General features: G+C 39.8%; 1 protein-coding gene across 3 annotated transcripts in view; it reads left to right on the forward strand.

Moving 5' to 3' along the window:
- The window catches only part of NRG1 (neuregulin 1), a 95,319-nt gene that overhangs the window by 67,695 nt on the left and 10,822 nt on the right, over positions 1-16,802 (forward strand). The window contains exons 3-7 of one of the 3 annotated variants that reach the window (XM_053931951.1): positions 956-1,023; positions 7,506-7,529; positions 11,935-12,037; positions 15,651-15,777; positions 16,299-16,429. In XM_053931951.1, the coding sequence (XP_053787926.1) occupies positions 956-1,023; positions 7,506-7,529; positions 11,935-12,037; positions 15,651-15,777; positions 16,299-16,429 (453 nt within the window). Of the gene's footprint in view, positions 1-955; positions 1,024-1,666; positions 1,726-7,505; positions 7,530-11,934; positions 12,038-15,650; positions 15,778-16,298; positions 16,430-16,802 lie in introns of all 3 variants that reach the window. The other 2 variants (XM_053931950.1, XM_053931952.1) reach the window with 2 other exon arrangements.

Here is a 16,802-nt window from a genome sequence, read left to right on the forward strand (position 1 = left end):
TTCACAGGAGCATATATCAGGTCATTTCAGATTAATGCTGAGTAAGAGTGGAGAGAAGAAAGAAATAGAGCGAAGATTGAAATCTATAGATCCTTAGTATGGTGGACAGTCATTCACACTTAAGTCTGAAGCACAGGAAGCCTGCCTATGGTGACATTTTGGGAGCCTGAGCCCTGCTCAGCATGGAGAATGAAGGTGAAGAAAGAATTCATGAAGGCAGCAGCAGAAAAGATGAGCAAATCATAGAAGATAAATTCATTCTCTATGATCAAGGAGAAAGCTGCACTGAAGTTTTCTGTAGAAGAGCTTATGAACTGGAAGGACAGACAACTCGAGGCTGCAAATATTGAGAGTACTTCTGCCCTCTCATTTTACTTATTGTCTGGACTGATTTATTTTACCTTCTTGTGAGCCATGTTGAATATGGCTCAAACTCTTTCTGTTTGACTTTGTCTTCTGACCTTTTGGATTTTTGCAGCTTTTCGGAGATCGCCGTACTTGCTATTCCTCCTCAAAGCAAATTACCAGAAGACACAACATGCCATCATAGAAATAAGAAATAATGGTATTTTCATAGATTTTATTTGACTAATGAAAGCAACAGTGTAAATTGTTGTTATGCACTGCATTGCAAGTTTTAAAAAATAACTCAATCTGGGCCTTTCATGAGGTGGAATAAGCAGTGAGCTGGTACACATTTTTGCTAGTCATGATTCTTCTATCTTTTTCAAAATAGTCAAAAATACTTTTTTTTCTCAGATGGATTTTTGCTGTAAATTTTGCAAAGTTTTATCTTCTGGAAAGGTTACACTTTCTTGCCTCTCTTCTGATCATTTGTCACTAACATCCAACCAGGAGGTCACTTAATGCACTCGTACTCCATAGACCAGCAGATGTAAGTCTGTTAGTGCAGTGGTTTTGGTGTACTATTGCTTATCACGTTTTTGCCCTTTAGGTGCCAACCTGGATTCACTGGAGCAAGATGTACTGAAACTCTGCCCATGAAAATCCAAAACCAAGAAAGTATGTTAAAATAATCTGAATTTTGCTTTCTTCCCCAACTACAGCAACAAAATCAATAGTACTTGGTGTTTTCACAGTTCAGCTGGAACCGGCCACTTTACTCACTAGTTTATAACCTGATTTTCTGAAGTACAGTCTGTACACCATGGCATTATTGACCTCCAAAATATTTCTCGTTTGTGCAATTTTTGATCTTTCCATTCATTCACAGATGAATTTGTTTTGCACATGCTGTCAGTTTTCCTGTTTTGGAGACTGCTGCCAAGTGCAACCCTAAAAGACCAAACTCATGGAGATGAGTATGTACAGATCTTGTGTCCTTGCTGCCTTGTGGAAAGAGCATCCTAAAACCAATCTGGGTCTCTGGAATGGTGAATTTCTGTCTCAGATCTTGAAACACATGGATTGGTTTGGTTTTGGCTGGTTTTGCAGGGGGTATTTCTTTACATTTCCACAGAGCAAATGACTTGCTCTCAACATCCTGAGGTATTTTGACATGCTAAACCGAGATTCAGTTTCTGAAAGTGAACTCACCAAGTCATATCAGTTCACACTGAAGGAGCTTCTTTCTTAGCATATATTCACCTCTTCTCTTTTCTCTGTTTTTTTCTCTACCATTTTTTTTGTTTGTTTTTCCTCTCAGGTGCCCAAATGAATTTACTGGTGATCGCTGTCAAAACTACGTAATGGCCAGCTTCTACAGTACGTCCACTACTCTTCTGTCTGTGCCGCAGTAGAAGCATGCTCAGCTGGTGCTGCTTTCTTGTCGCTGCATCTTTCCTCCAATTTTTTTTTTTATCTGTAACTAGATTTGTTGCCTAAGGCCTAATACTGATTGTCTCTGCCTGTTGCATGAAAATTATAACAAAAAGCAATTGCAAATTATAATAGAAAGCAATCCTGAGATTGTTTGGCATTGAGGGTAGGGGGAAATGCAAGACTTAGGAATGCTGTGAAATTAACTCTGAATGTGTGATATGGAGTCCCTGGTGACATCAAGCAGAAAAAGAACAAAAATGAAATTTTGAAATTTTGCCATTTTATTTGCCACAAAAGGCTTATGAGTCATGATACAGGCCAGCACTCCCTCAACCAAAGGATGGGTATCTAGTCCTGTACTTATATATGACATTTAGAACTAGAGGTTAAAGGTAATTGAAGTGCTTACATTGTTTCTGCAGAGCACCTGCCAAACAGATCAAAATTTTCTTCCTTGTCCAAGCTTCAGTGGAGACAGCACAGAAAGAAAAGAAAAGAGATTACTTAAACAATGAGTTCTAATATGTTTTGGGTATATTGTGAGTAACAGGTGCAAGAGATCAAAGATTATTTGGCCAAATGAAAGTATCAGACATGCACATACACAGACTGCTAGAATCAACAGTGTAGTCACCTCCCATAAGGTTTCGTATGGAGAAATGGGCTAATTATTATCAATTGACAAGGATGTAGCAGAAGGTACACTATATATTTATTTTCTCTCATTGGTTATAGCAAAATGAAAGGTAACATACAAGAAAATTGCTTAGGTCTTACATTTAAATGCATATGTACTACTTACATTCAATTGTTCCTGGCATCAGAATATACTGTCATCTAAAAGCAGTGTTATAGAAACTGGTTTTTTAATGGATTACTTGCCAGCATAGAAAGACTATAGACCAGATTAATTTAATTTCCATTGGTATTAGGACAAAAAGCTGTAAGTATGTGCTGGGCATTTTGAAGCCTGAAGAGATGCATAGGTTTTCTCTTATACTGATGGATGAAAAACATCCATACATAATTCATACTTTCCATCATAGAAGCTACCCACATAAATCGCAAGAGTGCTGACTGGTGACTGGACCTTCCAACACTCAAGTATGCATTTTTTTGCCCTGCCTTAGAAACCTCATTAGTGTGAGTTATATTTAAATGCCTCTAGTAATGATGGCTTTAAATTTTTTTATGCTATTGTGGTATTTGTTTACCAAAAGTTAGATTTAAGTGGCCTTTTCTGTGGATTGTGGTGAAAAGTGCAGCTCAGATTTTCTGATCTTAGAATAATAATTTAAAAGGAGGTGGTGTAAAAAATATGAGATCCATTGTTTGCTGCTGAATTTTATCTGAAAACTGTAGAAGAATTGTATGTTGATTATAAATTCATTTTCCAGCCTAAGTGAAAAAAAGTTGAGGTGCATTTTCCCTCCTTTGTTTTTCAGTTTCCTAACCCTGGTTAGGATTTTTAAAGACACCAGGCTGAGATTGTTTGAAGTTGTCTCCATGGAAAAGGCATAGATGCCCTTGCCTTGCTGCAAGAGTTACACTTAGTTATTAGTACTTAAGTTGGTCAAGCACTTCCTGTCCTTGAAATGCAGAGGCAGGACAGCACACCTCTTCCTACCTTAGGTCACTCAGAGAGCCCCAGTCAATGGCTATGAGACTCTGGCACTTCTGCTTGCCCTGCATCTGCACCACAACATCTGATTTCTTATACTGCTTAAGATCTTGAAATGACACTTTTGGAAAGGGTCCACTGAGGGCACATTTATATTTAACTAAAAAAAAAAAAATTCAATGAAGAAGCATTTATATGACTTTTTATTTGTCTTTTACCCAAAGCAGACCAGAGCATATTATTTAACAGAGGACTTAAGAAAGTCTTCTAAAGGCAAATGTTGCATCTGGGACTTAAAGCCAAGCTCATATTTTGCACCAAGGGTTGTGGATGATTAACTTAGTTCTGTGGATGCAGCTTTTGCATAGTACAGAGCAAAGTGAGATGCTAAACAGCATAAGTGCTAGTAGGAAACAGAAATGTATGTGTGAACCATACAGCTATCTAATTTCACTTGCTTTCAGGAGGGTGTTTCTTTGGAAAGAAAGAAAGAGTCAGTGGGGTTCCAAGCCAAGTTTGCCTACCAATGAGCTGTTAGTGTCTTAATTTGGTTGTTAAAGAAATTTTTTTTCAGAAATCTCCCCTGAAGTTGGTATTTGAGAGTCCTGAAGTTACTGGGCTGAGGACGTTTTGCCAGGTCAGAACAAGGCACCAGTGAGCATTCTGGAAATGCCCTGTCCCACCAGAGTGAAAGGCTAACTTGACTCATCTCAGAAGCCTGGCTAGCAGACCCTGTAGTGTCCTTTCCTTGAGCATAGCAGTCACAACTGCTACCAGGTGTGCTACCCTGGATTTTTTCTGTGACTGCTTTGACTTTGAGACTCATGATCCACCACTGGTCCATAAGACAGCAGAAGGCAGTCCACAAATTGTTGCAAAAATACATCAGTTCCATGCATTTTCTGTCTGAATGTTTGCACATTTTCTCCCTTGAAGTCAAGGGAGACCAAGGCAAATGGAGGAGAGCAAAAGGCAAATGGAGGAGAGCAAAAGTAATGAGTTAACATTAAAAGTTTAGGGTAATTTTCATGTAGTTAGGCAAGAGAACTCTTATAGCAACACTGTGCAGAATGATGCCTAGGATAAGAAATAGTGATAAAGCCATGAATAAATAGAAGGTTGAGGGAACCTCTCTAGAGTTTAATCACAGGTAAACCCCTTTGTCCTCTCAAATGCCCCAGATGGACCAAGGACCCCACTCAAAGGGACTTGCTTACTTCACTAGTTTACAATTATATATGAATTGTGAATTTAGAACTGGCCAGGGGCAGGGTGTGGCCCTTCTTAGGGATCACCTGAACATGGTCCATGCCATCCTTCAGCATGAGGCATCAGTTTAAACAGTGTCCATTTCAGCTCTCACATCCCTGATGAGCAAGAGGGACAGTACCAAGAGGGGCAGAAGGAATTTTCTTTTTAGATGATAATGGCCCTTGCCTCATATTGTCACAGTGAACCTGGCTGAAGCATTAAAGGGGGCAAGAGAAAAGCTCTGATGTTCTAGAAATATGACCAAAACTGCAGTTACTGTGTGATGGCCTAATTTTTCAGCCTTTTCATATAAATTACAGGTCTTCAAAAGTATGCCTTTAGCTATTCTACTACTTCACTATTTCTCATTTTCTACATATTTCTCAAGTAGGCGCATCTGCATGAGAGTAGCAGACAATCAATCTCACCTGAAATTTTAATTTTCTAAAGCCGCTGAGCACCCTAAATTGTACATTCTATGTGCTGAGATCAAGACTCCTAAATGAACAAGCAGATTTGAAAAATGCCATTGTCCATCTTTTGCTCAGAATTTAAAAAGACAGGTTTTCACTATAAATTGCTCAGTTAATTTTCACTAAGTGCTAAAATTGCTATGATAGGATACTTCAATTATGAAAGGACATGCTCTTGAGATTTGAACCAATTGCCACTTTTACAGGAGCCATGAGACTTAACACATCAAGTTCAAAACCAATTTTGCAACCTGAGCACTATTGAAATGAACCAGATTTTGGATCCAAAGTGGAATCTAAATGTCACAAAGAGACTGTATCCCAGTCCCTCAAATAGAAACAGCTAACATACAGGGGGTCTGCTCTGTGATAGTTTAGGAGATTTGAGTTTGTTTTTAATTGAAATTGCGTGAAGAAGAATTTATAATTTTTTAGCATTTTTATTACCCACAGAAAGAAACACGACACTTTGGTGCTTCAGAGTTGAAATTGGTCTTCCTGAACCTCTCTGCTGTTTCACTTGATCCTACTGGGTCCTTTCTTTGCCAGGTGCAAGTTCTCTACAAAAACCTGAGGTAGTGCTCACCCCTCACTGGGCAGCACCATGTCTCCAGGCTACCCACCCACCTGAATCCATACAGCAGCCACCCCAAAGTCTTGAGTGCCCAGCAGCTGTGGCACACCACTCATAAACAGAGCATGCAGTTCTGGAGGATTCTGTTCTGCATTTCCCAGCACCATCCTCTGGTTCTGTACAGGCTACAATATATCAAACAAGTTGTAGTTTTAAATAACTTTGGTGAAAAAAAAATTGCTTCCTAAGCATTTTTTCCCACAAGACTGTCATGTCCCCCCAGTCATGACCAGAATGAAAACTGAGTTGTTAAAAATAATTTATTGTATTTATTCTTAGAGCACCTAGAGACAAATACTCGATAGAAGCCACACTGCATGTAAAAAGTGTGCAAAAATATCAGGCTAAGTAGGAAAATATCAAAAATAACCACCTGTTTATAAAATGAGAAGTGTTGGGATGTTCTGCTTTTCAGATTTAGGGCATATAAGTGGGAATAGATAAGTAGATAAGTCTGAGCTACATAACATCTAGGTTTGAATAAGCAATGCATGTTTCTTCAGCATGTTTTCTTGTTAGGCCTTCCAGACAGAACATATTCCGATTTTAAATACCAACTCCCTATTGAATTATATGAAATAGAAACTGCATGATATGAATGACTTCCCTAAAATTAAATTACCTTCAAACTAGGTGTCTTACCTATAAGCAAGCATAATTACAGCAATATATGTGCATGGGCATGTCATTCATTTTACTGAAGATTTAATCAAGCTTTCTATGCAACTAATGCATATCATTAGCAGAGGTCAGGTAGGCATGTAATACTGGCTCTTTAGGAAGACACCTGGATGGATTCCAACTTACTTAACCCTTAAAATGTTACTGATTGGCAACAAAGAATTGACATTCCCCATGTGTGCAAACTACATTAAAAAAATCCATTTGCTGTGAAAATTACCATTGGATATAAACTTCACAGCACACAAGAACAAAAAAAGGCAAGACCTACCATGGCTGTGGTGTTGGCCCCATGGGAAGGGTCTCCTAGGTTACCAGCTGGGGGAAAACCTGTGTTCCTCTTGACCCACAGGTGCTGGGGCCTGGGAGTGCTGATTTAGGCATGTAGCTTGTGTAAAGGGATCAGGCCCTGCACCCCAGGGTCCATCCATCTGGTCAACAAGTTGTTCTGCCAAGGCAGCACTGTGCAAAGACAGGGAAAAGGGGTTGGCTCCTCATTTTCCAGAAGATAGAGGCCTGCTGCAGTCAACTTGCAAAGCAGAGGACTCCCACTACTGAGTAATCAGTGCCAGCCACCCCCAGGTCACAACCTTCAAGAGCAAGGGTATGCATTCCGGGCACAGAAGCAGGGTCAGAAGGGAGAGCAATGCACAACCCATTTACAATGGTATGCTGCCCTTTGTAGAGTATCCCTTTGCTGTCATGTTCCTGTGTGAAAACAATCAGCCATTGTACATGGCATCCTCAGGTCACAGCCCTGTTCATCTCAGTAAGATCTTTAAGGGTTAATGGTTCCTGTTACATTCGCTGGGCTGTGGCTGTTCAGATGCTCCATGTATACATATTTTTGTGTATAAGCTTTGCAGAAGGTCTGGTCACAGATCTAAAAAAGGTGCACTTGAACGCTGCCCAGATAACCATGTGCCCTTTGTCCTGTTTCATGTGCAGACACAGAATAGCTGTAATTCTCATATGTAATTTATTTTTAAGTACAGTGTATTGCTCTTTTCTGAAACATTTTCCTTTTTTTTTTTCTTTTTTTGACAACTTTCTGCATTGGCAGAGCATCTTGGGATTGAATTTATGGGTATGGACCAATCATTCCTTTTAGCCTGCAGATTCTAGACCCTGAGACATAAATTCCTTTTTATTTTTTTTCCACTTCCCCTTTTCAATTCCTAACCAATTTCTTTATGCTTTAAAAGGGATCATACAGCTATAACAGCCGTTGTCAAAGTGTTAGCAGAGATCAGTTCACTAAAATGGTCATCAAAATATCAATAGGATATTCCAGACTTAAGGAGTTCTAGGAATTACTGGAGTGATCATAACATAGTCTATATTCCTTTTTCTGCTGTATAGTTTTGACTAGTTTTGACATCTGCTTTTGGTGAGTTTTTCTTGGGTTGCTAGGTTTTCTAAACACTGTAAGTGTTAAGCAAAATGTCTAACTAGTATATTAAAAGGGAGAAACTGTTATGGCCACTTAAAAGTATGCAAATTGGCAATGTTGAGCTCTGATTTCCAAGTAACATTTTATGTCTAAACCCACATCTTGGTGGTTACACATCATGTGTAAATCAGTTCCCTACACATATCTGTAAATGATATGCATATGCATATATTCCTTTCCATGTCTGTAAATTCAAAGTGGACTGAAAGTTATTTAGGAATTTAAGTAAAAGTTTACAGCTAGACTCCAGATCCTCAAGTCAGCAAATATATTCAATATTTCTATAACTAAACTCAACAAGAACATTGGCAGTGGGTACTATATTCACACTTCAGCTTTAAATATAATAGAAATAGATTTTTAAAGTGTTATTCATTAATAGACTGTACTTATCTGAATAGCTATTTGTATTCAGAGGTAAAAATAAAAAAAATTCTTGAATAGGCTAACTTGAAATTCAGGTCAGTTTTAGACTGGAATCTCATATAATTATTGATAAATTAAAAGAAAAAAAAGGAAAAAAAAAACAGATGCTGAGGCAGTTTTTGTTCATGTTCTTATTAAAAATGCCCCCACAAAATGTCATTAGCTTAAGCTAATGTGGAAAACCCATTACAAGCCCAAATTTAAAAAATTACTCACAACCCAGCTTATTTTTGTTTTTATTATTATCCTAAGTTAGCATTAATTCCCACTCATACGCATTGGATTGGAGTGGAAGATGTATGGCTACATTAACATATGAGGAGTTAAATTAAAATCCTTTAAAAAACTGGCGTGCAAATTTTGCTTTATATATGAAATTACATTAACAGAACAACCTCTTGGAATTAAATTCTATTAAAAATCGCCAGAGATATGTAAGAAGAAAAACTTTAAAACAGAGCAAATTTAATACTTCATATATAATCAGTTACGTATAAATTAGAGTGATGTGAAATTAATTGCATAATATGCATATTTGAAAGGCTGCTTATGTAATACCTTGACTTAAGTCTTACGTTGATTTGATTTTCCTAGCATTCTGTAGGGTAAAAAAAAGTATTGCAATTATTTTTAATACTTAACAGGCTAAAATCTTTCCTAAATTCTCACTGCATATAAAATCCTTTACAGACTTTCCTGCAAGGCTGCTATAATTTTTTTTCAAGATAGTTTAATGTCATCATATGTTATTTAGCTGGGAGTCATTAACTGACTCCATAAACATTAGCAATGGTCAGAGACAGAACAGAAGGCAGTTTTGTGGCAAGATGTAGTATAACCGCAAGTGCTCCACAGGAGTTCTTCGCAAAACTCTTCTTGGCCTTAAACAGATTCCAAGGCTTGTCTTTGAGGTACCATGCCATCTGCAAAGTCTTAACCAGGATCCCAGTCCTGTCCCAGCTGCCACCATCCCCTGTCACCCACACTGGCCCCTGCAGAACACCTGGGCATCCCTTATTTGGCCCTGGCTGTCCCCTGTCAGCCAGGAGCACAGCCAGGTTTACATGAGAGCTTGCTGGTTTGCTGGGCATGACATGCCCACATGCGTGTGCTTTCCTACGCAGAACTTGCCCCTGGAGTTTGAGGGAGGGCATGGTAGCACCACCATTCATGCACACCATGTCAAGCTGCATTGTCCTTAGGGCCTTGTTTCAAAGGGCACAGGAGGGAACTAAGGTTGTGAAAACAGATCTAGGGATTTAATTTCCCACACCTGTCAAGACCTATAGTCCCAGCAGACTTGCTGGTGCTAGGAGCATTGCTCAGGGCTGCACCCACAGCCCTGCTCCCTCTCTGCATCCCCCCTCCCCTGCAGTGAGTAAGCACTCAGAAAGTCCCACACATAAGCAATGAGCTTCAGCCCACTGACAAACTCAGTCAGACCATCACCAGCCAGCTGCCCACCTCATTTGCAACAGCCTCAGCCTGCAGCAAACCTCCTGGAGTCAGTGCAATTTCTCCTTCAGTACAAAAACTGAGCAGAGTGTCCACTGTTAATGTTCTACTTCCTCTTCCTTGTGCTCCAAAAAAATAAACCCAGGTTGATATGTCATTATTCATTTTGCTTTCATAAGCTAACAGCTGACAGCATGACAGTAAAAAAATAATAATAATTCAAAGCATTTCAAATTAGCCCCTAAACTGCTTAGGACAATTCTCCTGTTTCCTGTGACATCCTTGTAATACACCATTTCCATGGCTAACTAATAAGCGCTTTCAGAAGGGAAAGGGGAAGGGGATCCAGTGCCACTAACTAGCCTAGGTGAGGAGTTATGCTGTATGAGAAATCCCTTCTCACTCTGCTTCAACCTTTTTTTTTGGTCACCAAGCATTTCTTCTCTCTGTTTTTTTTTCCAGTACCCTTTTTTCCTGTCTTTCCTTATATTTCACCTCCCTCTTTTTCTTTGTCATAGTTTGATTTGGTTGGAGTTTCAGCCATTTCTTCCTTCCCTTTTCTGATTTTCTGTTCTTGAAGTTATATTTACTTTACTTTAATAAGTTTTTGCAGCATCCTAGTTTTACCACACTCTTTTCTTCTCTCCTCTTCCCCCATCTTTGTTAATAATTAGTGCTATTAATTTTGTCTGACAGTGCTCATGACCTGTTTGCTGGTGTTTGATTTACAGTGGGTTTGGCTTGTAAGACAAACTTGTTCCATGGTGTGGTGCATTGTATGAGAGAAATTAAGATTTATTTTGGCTTTTTGGTTTGTTGCATGGAGTATTTGCCACTTGTCCACAGCAACTTTAAAACAAAATTAGACAAGCTCAGGAAACACGATAGAGGGAAGTCTGCTCCCTGTTCAGTAAGGAGTATTTTCCCCTGAACTGGTGTGTCATTTATGACAGCATATCATTTGGACAGTGATTATGCATCTCTGTACCAGCCAGATGTAAGTCCTTTCCAGCAGGAATAATGCTGACATTTATCCCAAAGGTAGTGCAAAGCTGTGCAGCTCTAATTCATTCATTTATTTTTAATCACCTGCTGGTATTCTGACTGTGGTCAATATAGCAGATCACTATTGGTCTGTCTGCTTAATCAAAAATAAGACTTGAGTAAAGCTAGACATCCATTTTTGTCTTAAAAGTGGGAACACAAATCCACATCTGTAAAGCGGCAACACAGAGTGTGCCTCTGTTTCAGAGCTCCTTACGTAACATTTCCCCAGCAGAGGACTCAGCAATGCTCTCTGCCAAGCATGAGAAAGGCTGGAAAGCATCAGTAGCTCCAGCCCAAACATTAGCAGTGCTACTAACACCTTTATAAAAGTGAAATGTGAATGAGATCAGTAATAAGTTGTCATCACTGAGCAAACTGCCACCGTAGATAGAGTTCCTGTGTTGGTCACAAAGGGATACAAGTTGAAACTCTGCATTTTTCTCACACAAGGCACTGCTGGTTATTGATATTGCTGTGTTTTAGGAGGAGCACTGGAGAAAGAGTCTGAATTTTACAACCAGAGCTCAAAACATGTCTTCATTTCCATTGGTGATATAATTACAAGCCAAACTCATGTCTCAAATGTACAAGAGTATTTTAAAATTTCTCCTGTAAAGACAGCTGAGATATAAATTGACATGGGACCAGAGGGATATTGGATGTGAAAACAAACCAAAAAATATAATAAGAAAATAAATTTCTCATAAGACCTGTAAAAATGGTTTTCATTCCAGCTGTCTTTGCAAAACTTCCAAAGCATTTGCAAATTTTTGTTATTACCTTACCACACTGCATTTTTATTTCCAGCAAATGCTGTGTTTGTCAACTAAGAGGTTGTTTCTTAAATATTATTCTTGTTGGCTTAAAAAAAAAAAGTGACTTTTGACTGTAATTCTGTAATTGTTCTCATCCCCAGTATTGTGTTAATAGTTTGTGGTATAGTCCTGTTCTCCTTGCAGTCAATAATGAGTCTGCCTGAAATGTGGTGGCTGTGTCTCGGTGTGGCTGTGTGAATCTGTGCACTGGTTTGTAGCATGAGAGCTGTTGACTGTGTGCTCCTTGCCTAGCCATCCTCCATGTTGTGACTTTCTCTGTTTTTGTCCCTTTCTAGAAGCTGAGGAACTGTACCAGAAACGGGTGCTGACCATAACTGGCATTTGCATTGCTCTTCTAGTGGTTGGCATCATGTGTGTGGTGGCCTACTGCAAAACCAAGTAAACTTTTCTCTTCTATTTTGTATCTGTGTTGTTAGTCAGGGTCTTCCCAGTTGACTGTAGCTTCTCTGGGCATAAGGTTGTATCTGTGCTTCCGTAGAGGTGAGCTCAAGAGACAAACTTCTGACCACGGTGCTCTGGTCCAAGCCAGATGAATGGGAGTCTCCATGTCCATCAGCAGTGTAAAATTAAGAGAGCTATCTGAAAGATTTCTCAGTCTTCAAATGTAATTTGCAATTTTTTGTCTTTTTTTGTTTGTTTTCTTTTCTGTCACCCATTTCAGCTGGTTTCCCCAGTTGAAAAGAAATGAACTCCAACCCTGGAATCATGTTGCTTTTTAGCAGTGAATTTTATAAGCCTAATTTGTTTGTACTTAGGATACAATTAATGATGCTAAAAGTTACTATATACCAAAGGCCAAAAAATTGAACACAAAAGTGCTCTCAATGCAAAAGTAGGCATTTAAATGCGTCCTGTGAGTCTCTAAAGTACTCGGGGTGACTCTCAAACATTCATGAGGCACTCTGGACTATAAATTACACAGAACATCAGCAGAATTTCTGCTGCCAAAACTTCTGTCTACCCTTATAAATCTCCCCACTAAAACACAGAAAGCCCTTATCATAAATATTCCACATTTGTATAAACCTGATTTACGGTTTCAAGGCCTGATTGGCAGTTGGTTTTTGTTGTAAGTCCCACCAATAATGGATGTGTTAAAAGTGGGGGAGGAAGGAGATCATTTATCCCTCTCAGTGAGAGTCCATTCACATACACACAACTGCTCCCACCTATAACCTTGTGCCAGTGGTCAGTGGGGAACAGCTGAAGCAGTAATAAAAAATCAGATCAATTACTGCTTTTAGAAATCACATCCCCATGTATTTCAACAAACATTAGGATTCTGAAGTATGATTTTATGTATAAAGAGCTCACAGAATCCATCAGGGGTCTGGATGCCTTTTTTGGCCCCAGACATCAGCAATCACTGTGAACCAAAAGTTAACTGTTTTCAAAAACATGATGATGAGAGTGCCTTGCCAGGACATGGCCCTCCAAATGCAGTAGTGATGCCAGACTGGTATCTGTGAGGTGATTTGCATGTGCTCTTTTCCATAAAGAGGGTAAAACTCAGAAACCAGGAGAAATCTTGGAATGGTGTTAGGAGAAAAACCAATGGAATAATCTAATAGCTTAGATTTTATTGCTCTCCTTGCAAGAAATACTGCTACTAAATTGCCAAAGCATTAGCTTCAGACACTGAGTCTTAATTCAGAGGCAAATAATTTACATGAAGATAAAAGCTTCTTAAGTACACTAGCTTACCCATTATTCTCTCATCTCCATTTTGTACGGTAGAGTTTCCTTCTCAGTGTCCATCTAGAGTGTCTAGAGTGTCCATCTCCATTTTGTAGAGTGTCCTTTTACTACAGGACAAACAGCACAGATAAAAGCATGCAAATTCAAATACACTGGTCACTGAAGGTGGGAATAATGCAGATTTCTAGGGACAGATTCCCAGGTTACATGTGCCAGGATTTCAGTCCTGTAGATGACAAACTCAGACTTCTTCTAGAACTCACTTTCTCTACCATGTTAAGGAATTCAGATTGTTCTAATCTCACAAGGTCTCCAGACCGTCATGAAAGGGAGCTGTGAAATCAAGTTAAAACCTTGCTTGAGTGTTGCTTCTCAACTCAACAGGTTTTTGGGTAGCTCAAATATCTCCTGGCACTGCTCTGTCTATACACCTTAACTGCTTACATGTCCTAAGATGATTATCCTCAAAGCATGAAATCCACATGAACCACAGGGTGTATTCTTCTGAGACCAGGAACATTTCCAAGACTGATGTATCTGCACATGCCATTCATGTGATGTGATATAAATTAAGCATTTTCCACTATCCAGACACATACACACAGAGAAAATATGCTGTATGTCAAATCACGTTTTCATTGTCTTTAGCCTTTCATGACTATCAAGCTTCAACATATTTATTGCCCTCCCTCACTCCTCCTTTTTTATAAAGCTTGGAATAGTCCCCTTGAGTTCAAAACAGGATTGAAAATAGTTATCTCTTACACTGTCCTACCCTGCCATCACTATCTGCACTTCTGCATCAGCTTAGTATTTTAGCTTTTGCCAGAGCCAAAGTCATATGCATTCCAGAGTGTGTTGAAGCCTGCATACTCCCTTCACTGCCCTGGATTCTGTGACAGTGTGGTGGAAGTTCTCCAATGTAATGAGACAAAACTGGGTAATACTTATAAATTAATAGCCCTTTCTCTGGTTATTTATTTTGGTGTTTTAATTAGTGTGTTCTGCATAGCCAGGTTTTACTATGCCATAAGTTTTGCTGCTGACAGCTTGTAATGATCTTCTGAAAAGTTCTTCTGAGGAGAGCTGGAAGGATTACAGAATCACAGAATCATCTAGGTTGGAAAAAACCTGTGAGATTGTGTCCAACCTTTGAATGACCACCACCTTATCAGCTAGACCATGGCACTAAGTGACGTGACCAGTCATTTTTTGAACAACCCCAGGGAGGGTGAATCCACCACCCCTCTGAGCAGTCCGTTCCAATGCTTAATAACCCTTTACATGAAGAAATTCTTCCTGATGTCCAACCTGAACCTCTCCTGGCTCAGCATGAGATCATTTCTTCTTGTCCTGTTGCTACTTGCCTGAGAGAAGAGGTTAACCCTCACCTGGCTACAGCCTTCTTTCAGGCAGTTGTAGAGAGTGATAAGGTAACCCTGAGCCTCCTTTTCTCCAGGCTGATCAACCTCAGCTCCCACAGCCACTCCTCATAGGACTTATATGTTGTTAGCAAGTGGGGAAACAGCAGCTAAGGACAGGAGACAGTAAAAGCATCAAAGTCAGTCAGAGACCATGTCATTAATTCTACTAAGTGCATTAGCACCCATGGCATCCACCTGATAATCATTAGGCTTCAGAGCAAATCTGATGTTGCTGAAACAAAACCTTCCAGAGCTGCCAGGAAATCTGCAGGCTCAGGCCTATGCCATATACGCTTACTTTGGATTTCTGAGGCTTCATCTGCATTCTTCTACAACACATGTATTTGAGGTGCACTGTTGAGGTAGGGGATGAATCGCACCAAAAAATGTGTAACTGCCACATCATAAAGACCATGTTCCAGTGTCTGCAAACAAGCCTTGAGGCACAGACACCTTGGCTCCCTGTGGTGAACAGAGAGATGTAACTTGATGGGCTGTCAGAAGCTTCGCCTTGTGAGGGTGTCAAGGTGTCTGGATTAAAATCTCTCCCCACTTCCTTCTGACAGCAGAAAATTCTCCTCCTAAGACAGAGCACTGCTTAGAAATGGCTTCCCTTTTGCTCTCACTTATTCCTGTCCCCCTTTGTCCTGCTGACTCCTGGAAAGGATCCCAAATATCCTTCCGTTTGTGCAGGTCCCCACAGTTCCAGCTGCAATTAGACCTGTGGTTTTCAGAGTTACTCTGAGCTCTAGCAGCAGTGGAGAAAATTCTGGTGAAAAAAGTGATGTTACATTATTATCATCAATATGCTGAAAGGTACAGCTGCTTTCCTTTTGTCTGTTAAAATTGTTTCTGTGTTTCATGCACAGGAAACAGAGGAAAAAGTTGCATGACCGCCTTCGGCAGAGCCTGCACTCAGAAAGAAATAACGTGATGAACATGGCCAATGGGCCGCACCACCCCAATCCACCGCCAGATAACGTCCAGCTTGTGAATGTAGGTTTCACTGTACACGTTTCAGCCTAGGCTGACAGTGCCACAGGAAAGCTCACCCCACAGCTTTTAAACATCTACCTGCTGCAGGCTGGTGAATGATTTCTCTTCGCTTTCTCCACACATAAAAAATTGCTATCTCAAACTGCTGCCGTCTTATCCATCAGAGAATAGTATTTTTGGTGTATCTGATGGTAATGGGAGGTTGCTTTTCCACATGTCTTTCTATTGGGACTTCTCGTTCCCTTGTTAACTACATTTTTATAGCTTGATTGAGATGCAGGCCTTTGCTACTTTCCCCATTTATCTCCTCCTATTTTGAGTCTAGATGGGCTATGTACGCAGGGGTGTACATGAATGTGCTCAAGTGTGTCAGTATGGTTTCTGCATGTATTTAAGTGACAAAATTTGTGCTTTGGAACATGAAAAAGGCTGAAATCTGGGAAGGAGAGATTGGGAATTATGTCTACAAATATGCTGTGAATTGCAGTTTGTAAACCTGAGGTTTGTCTGGGCTTTTTCAGCAGTACGTTTCAAAAAATGTAATCTCCAGTGAGCATGTCATCGAGAAAGAAACAGAGACCTCGTTTTCTACAAGCCACTACACCTCAACAACACATCACTCCGTGACAGTGACTCAGACACCTAGCCACAGGTACTGGAGGGGGAAGGCAAATAACAGCTGTAATATCTATCTGTTGCTGTTACAAAATCAAAGAGATGTGTAAAACAACAAACCAGTGAAGACCTATGCCCCCTTCATAGTGTTTTCATTTTAAGACTAAAATGTTTGATGTCCTATCACCTAAGTAATTATCTTCCCAGGAATTTATTATCTGACTGGCATTCCAACACTTTCACACTGAATTTTAGTATATGCAAATTGCTAAATCAGTGACAGTTCTGATGACTGGAAAGCCCTCCTTCCCTCTCCTTTTATTTATACATGCAAAATCACCTTGATGTGATTTTGATGTTTATGTGGATTCATAGAGTTCACTAAACTCTGCAGCTCCAGTTACCAACCC

This window comes from Vidua chalybeata, chromosome Z, assembly GCF_026979565.1.
Source record: "Vidua chalybeata isolate OUT-0048 chromosome Z, bVidCha1 merged haplotype, whole genome shotgun sequence".
NCBI lineage: Eukaryota > Metazoa > Chordata > Aves > Passeriformes > Viduidae > Vidua > Vidua chalybeata.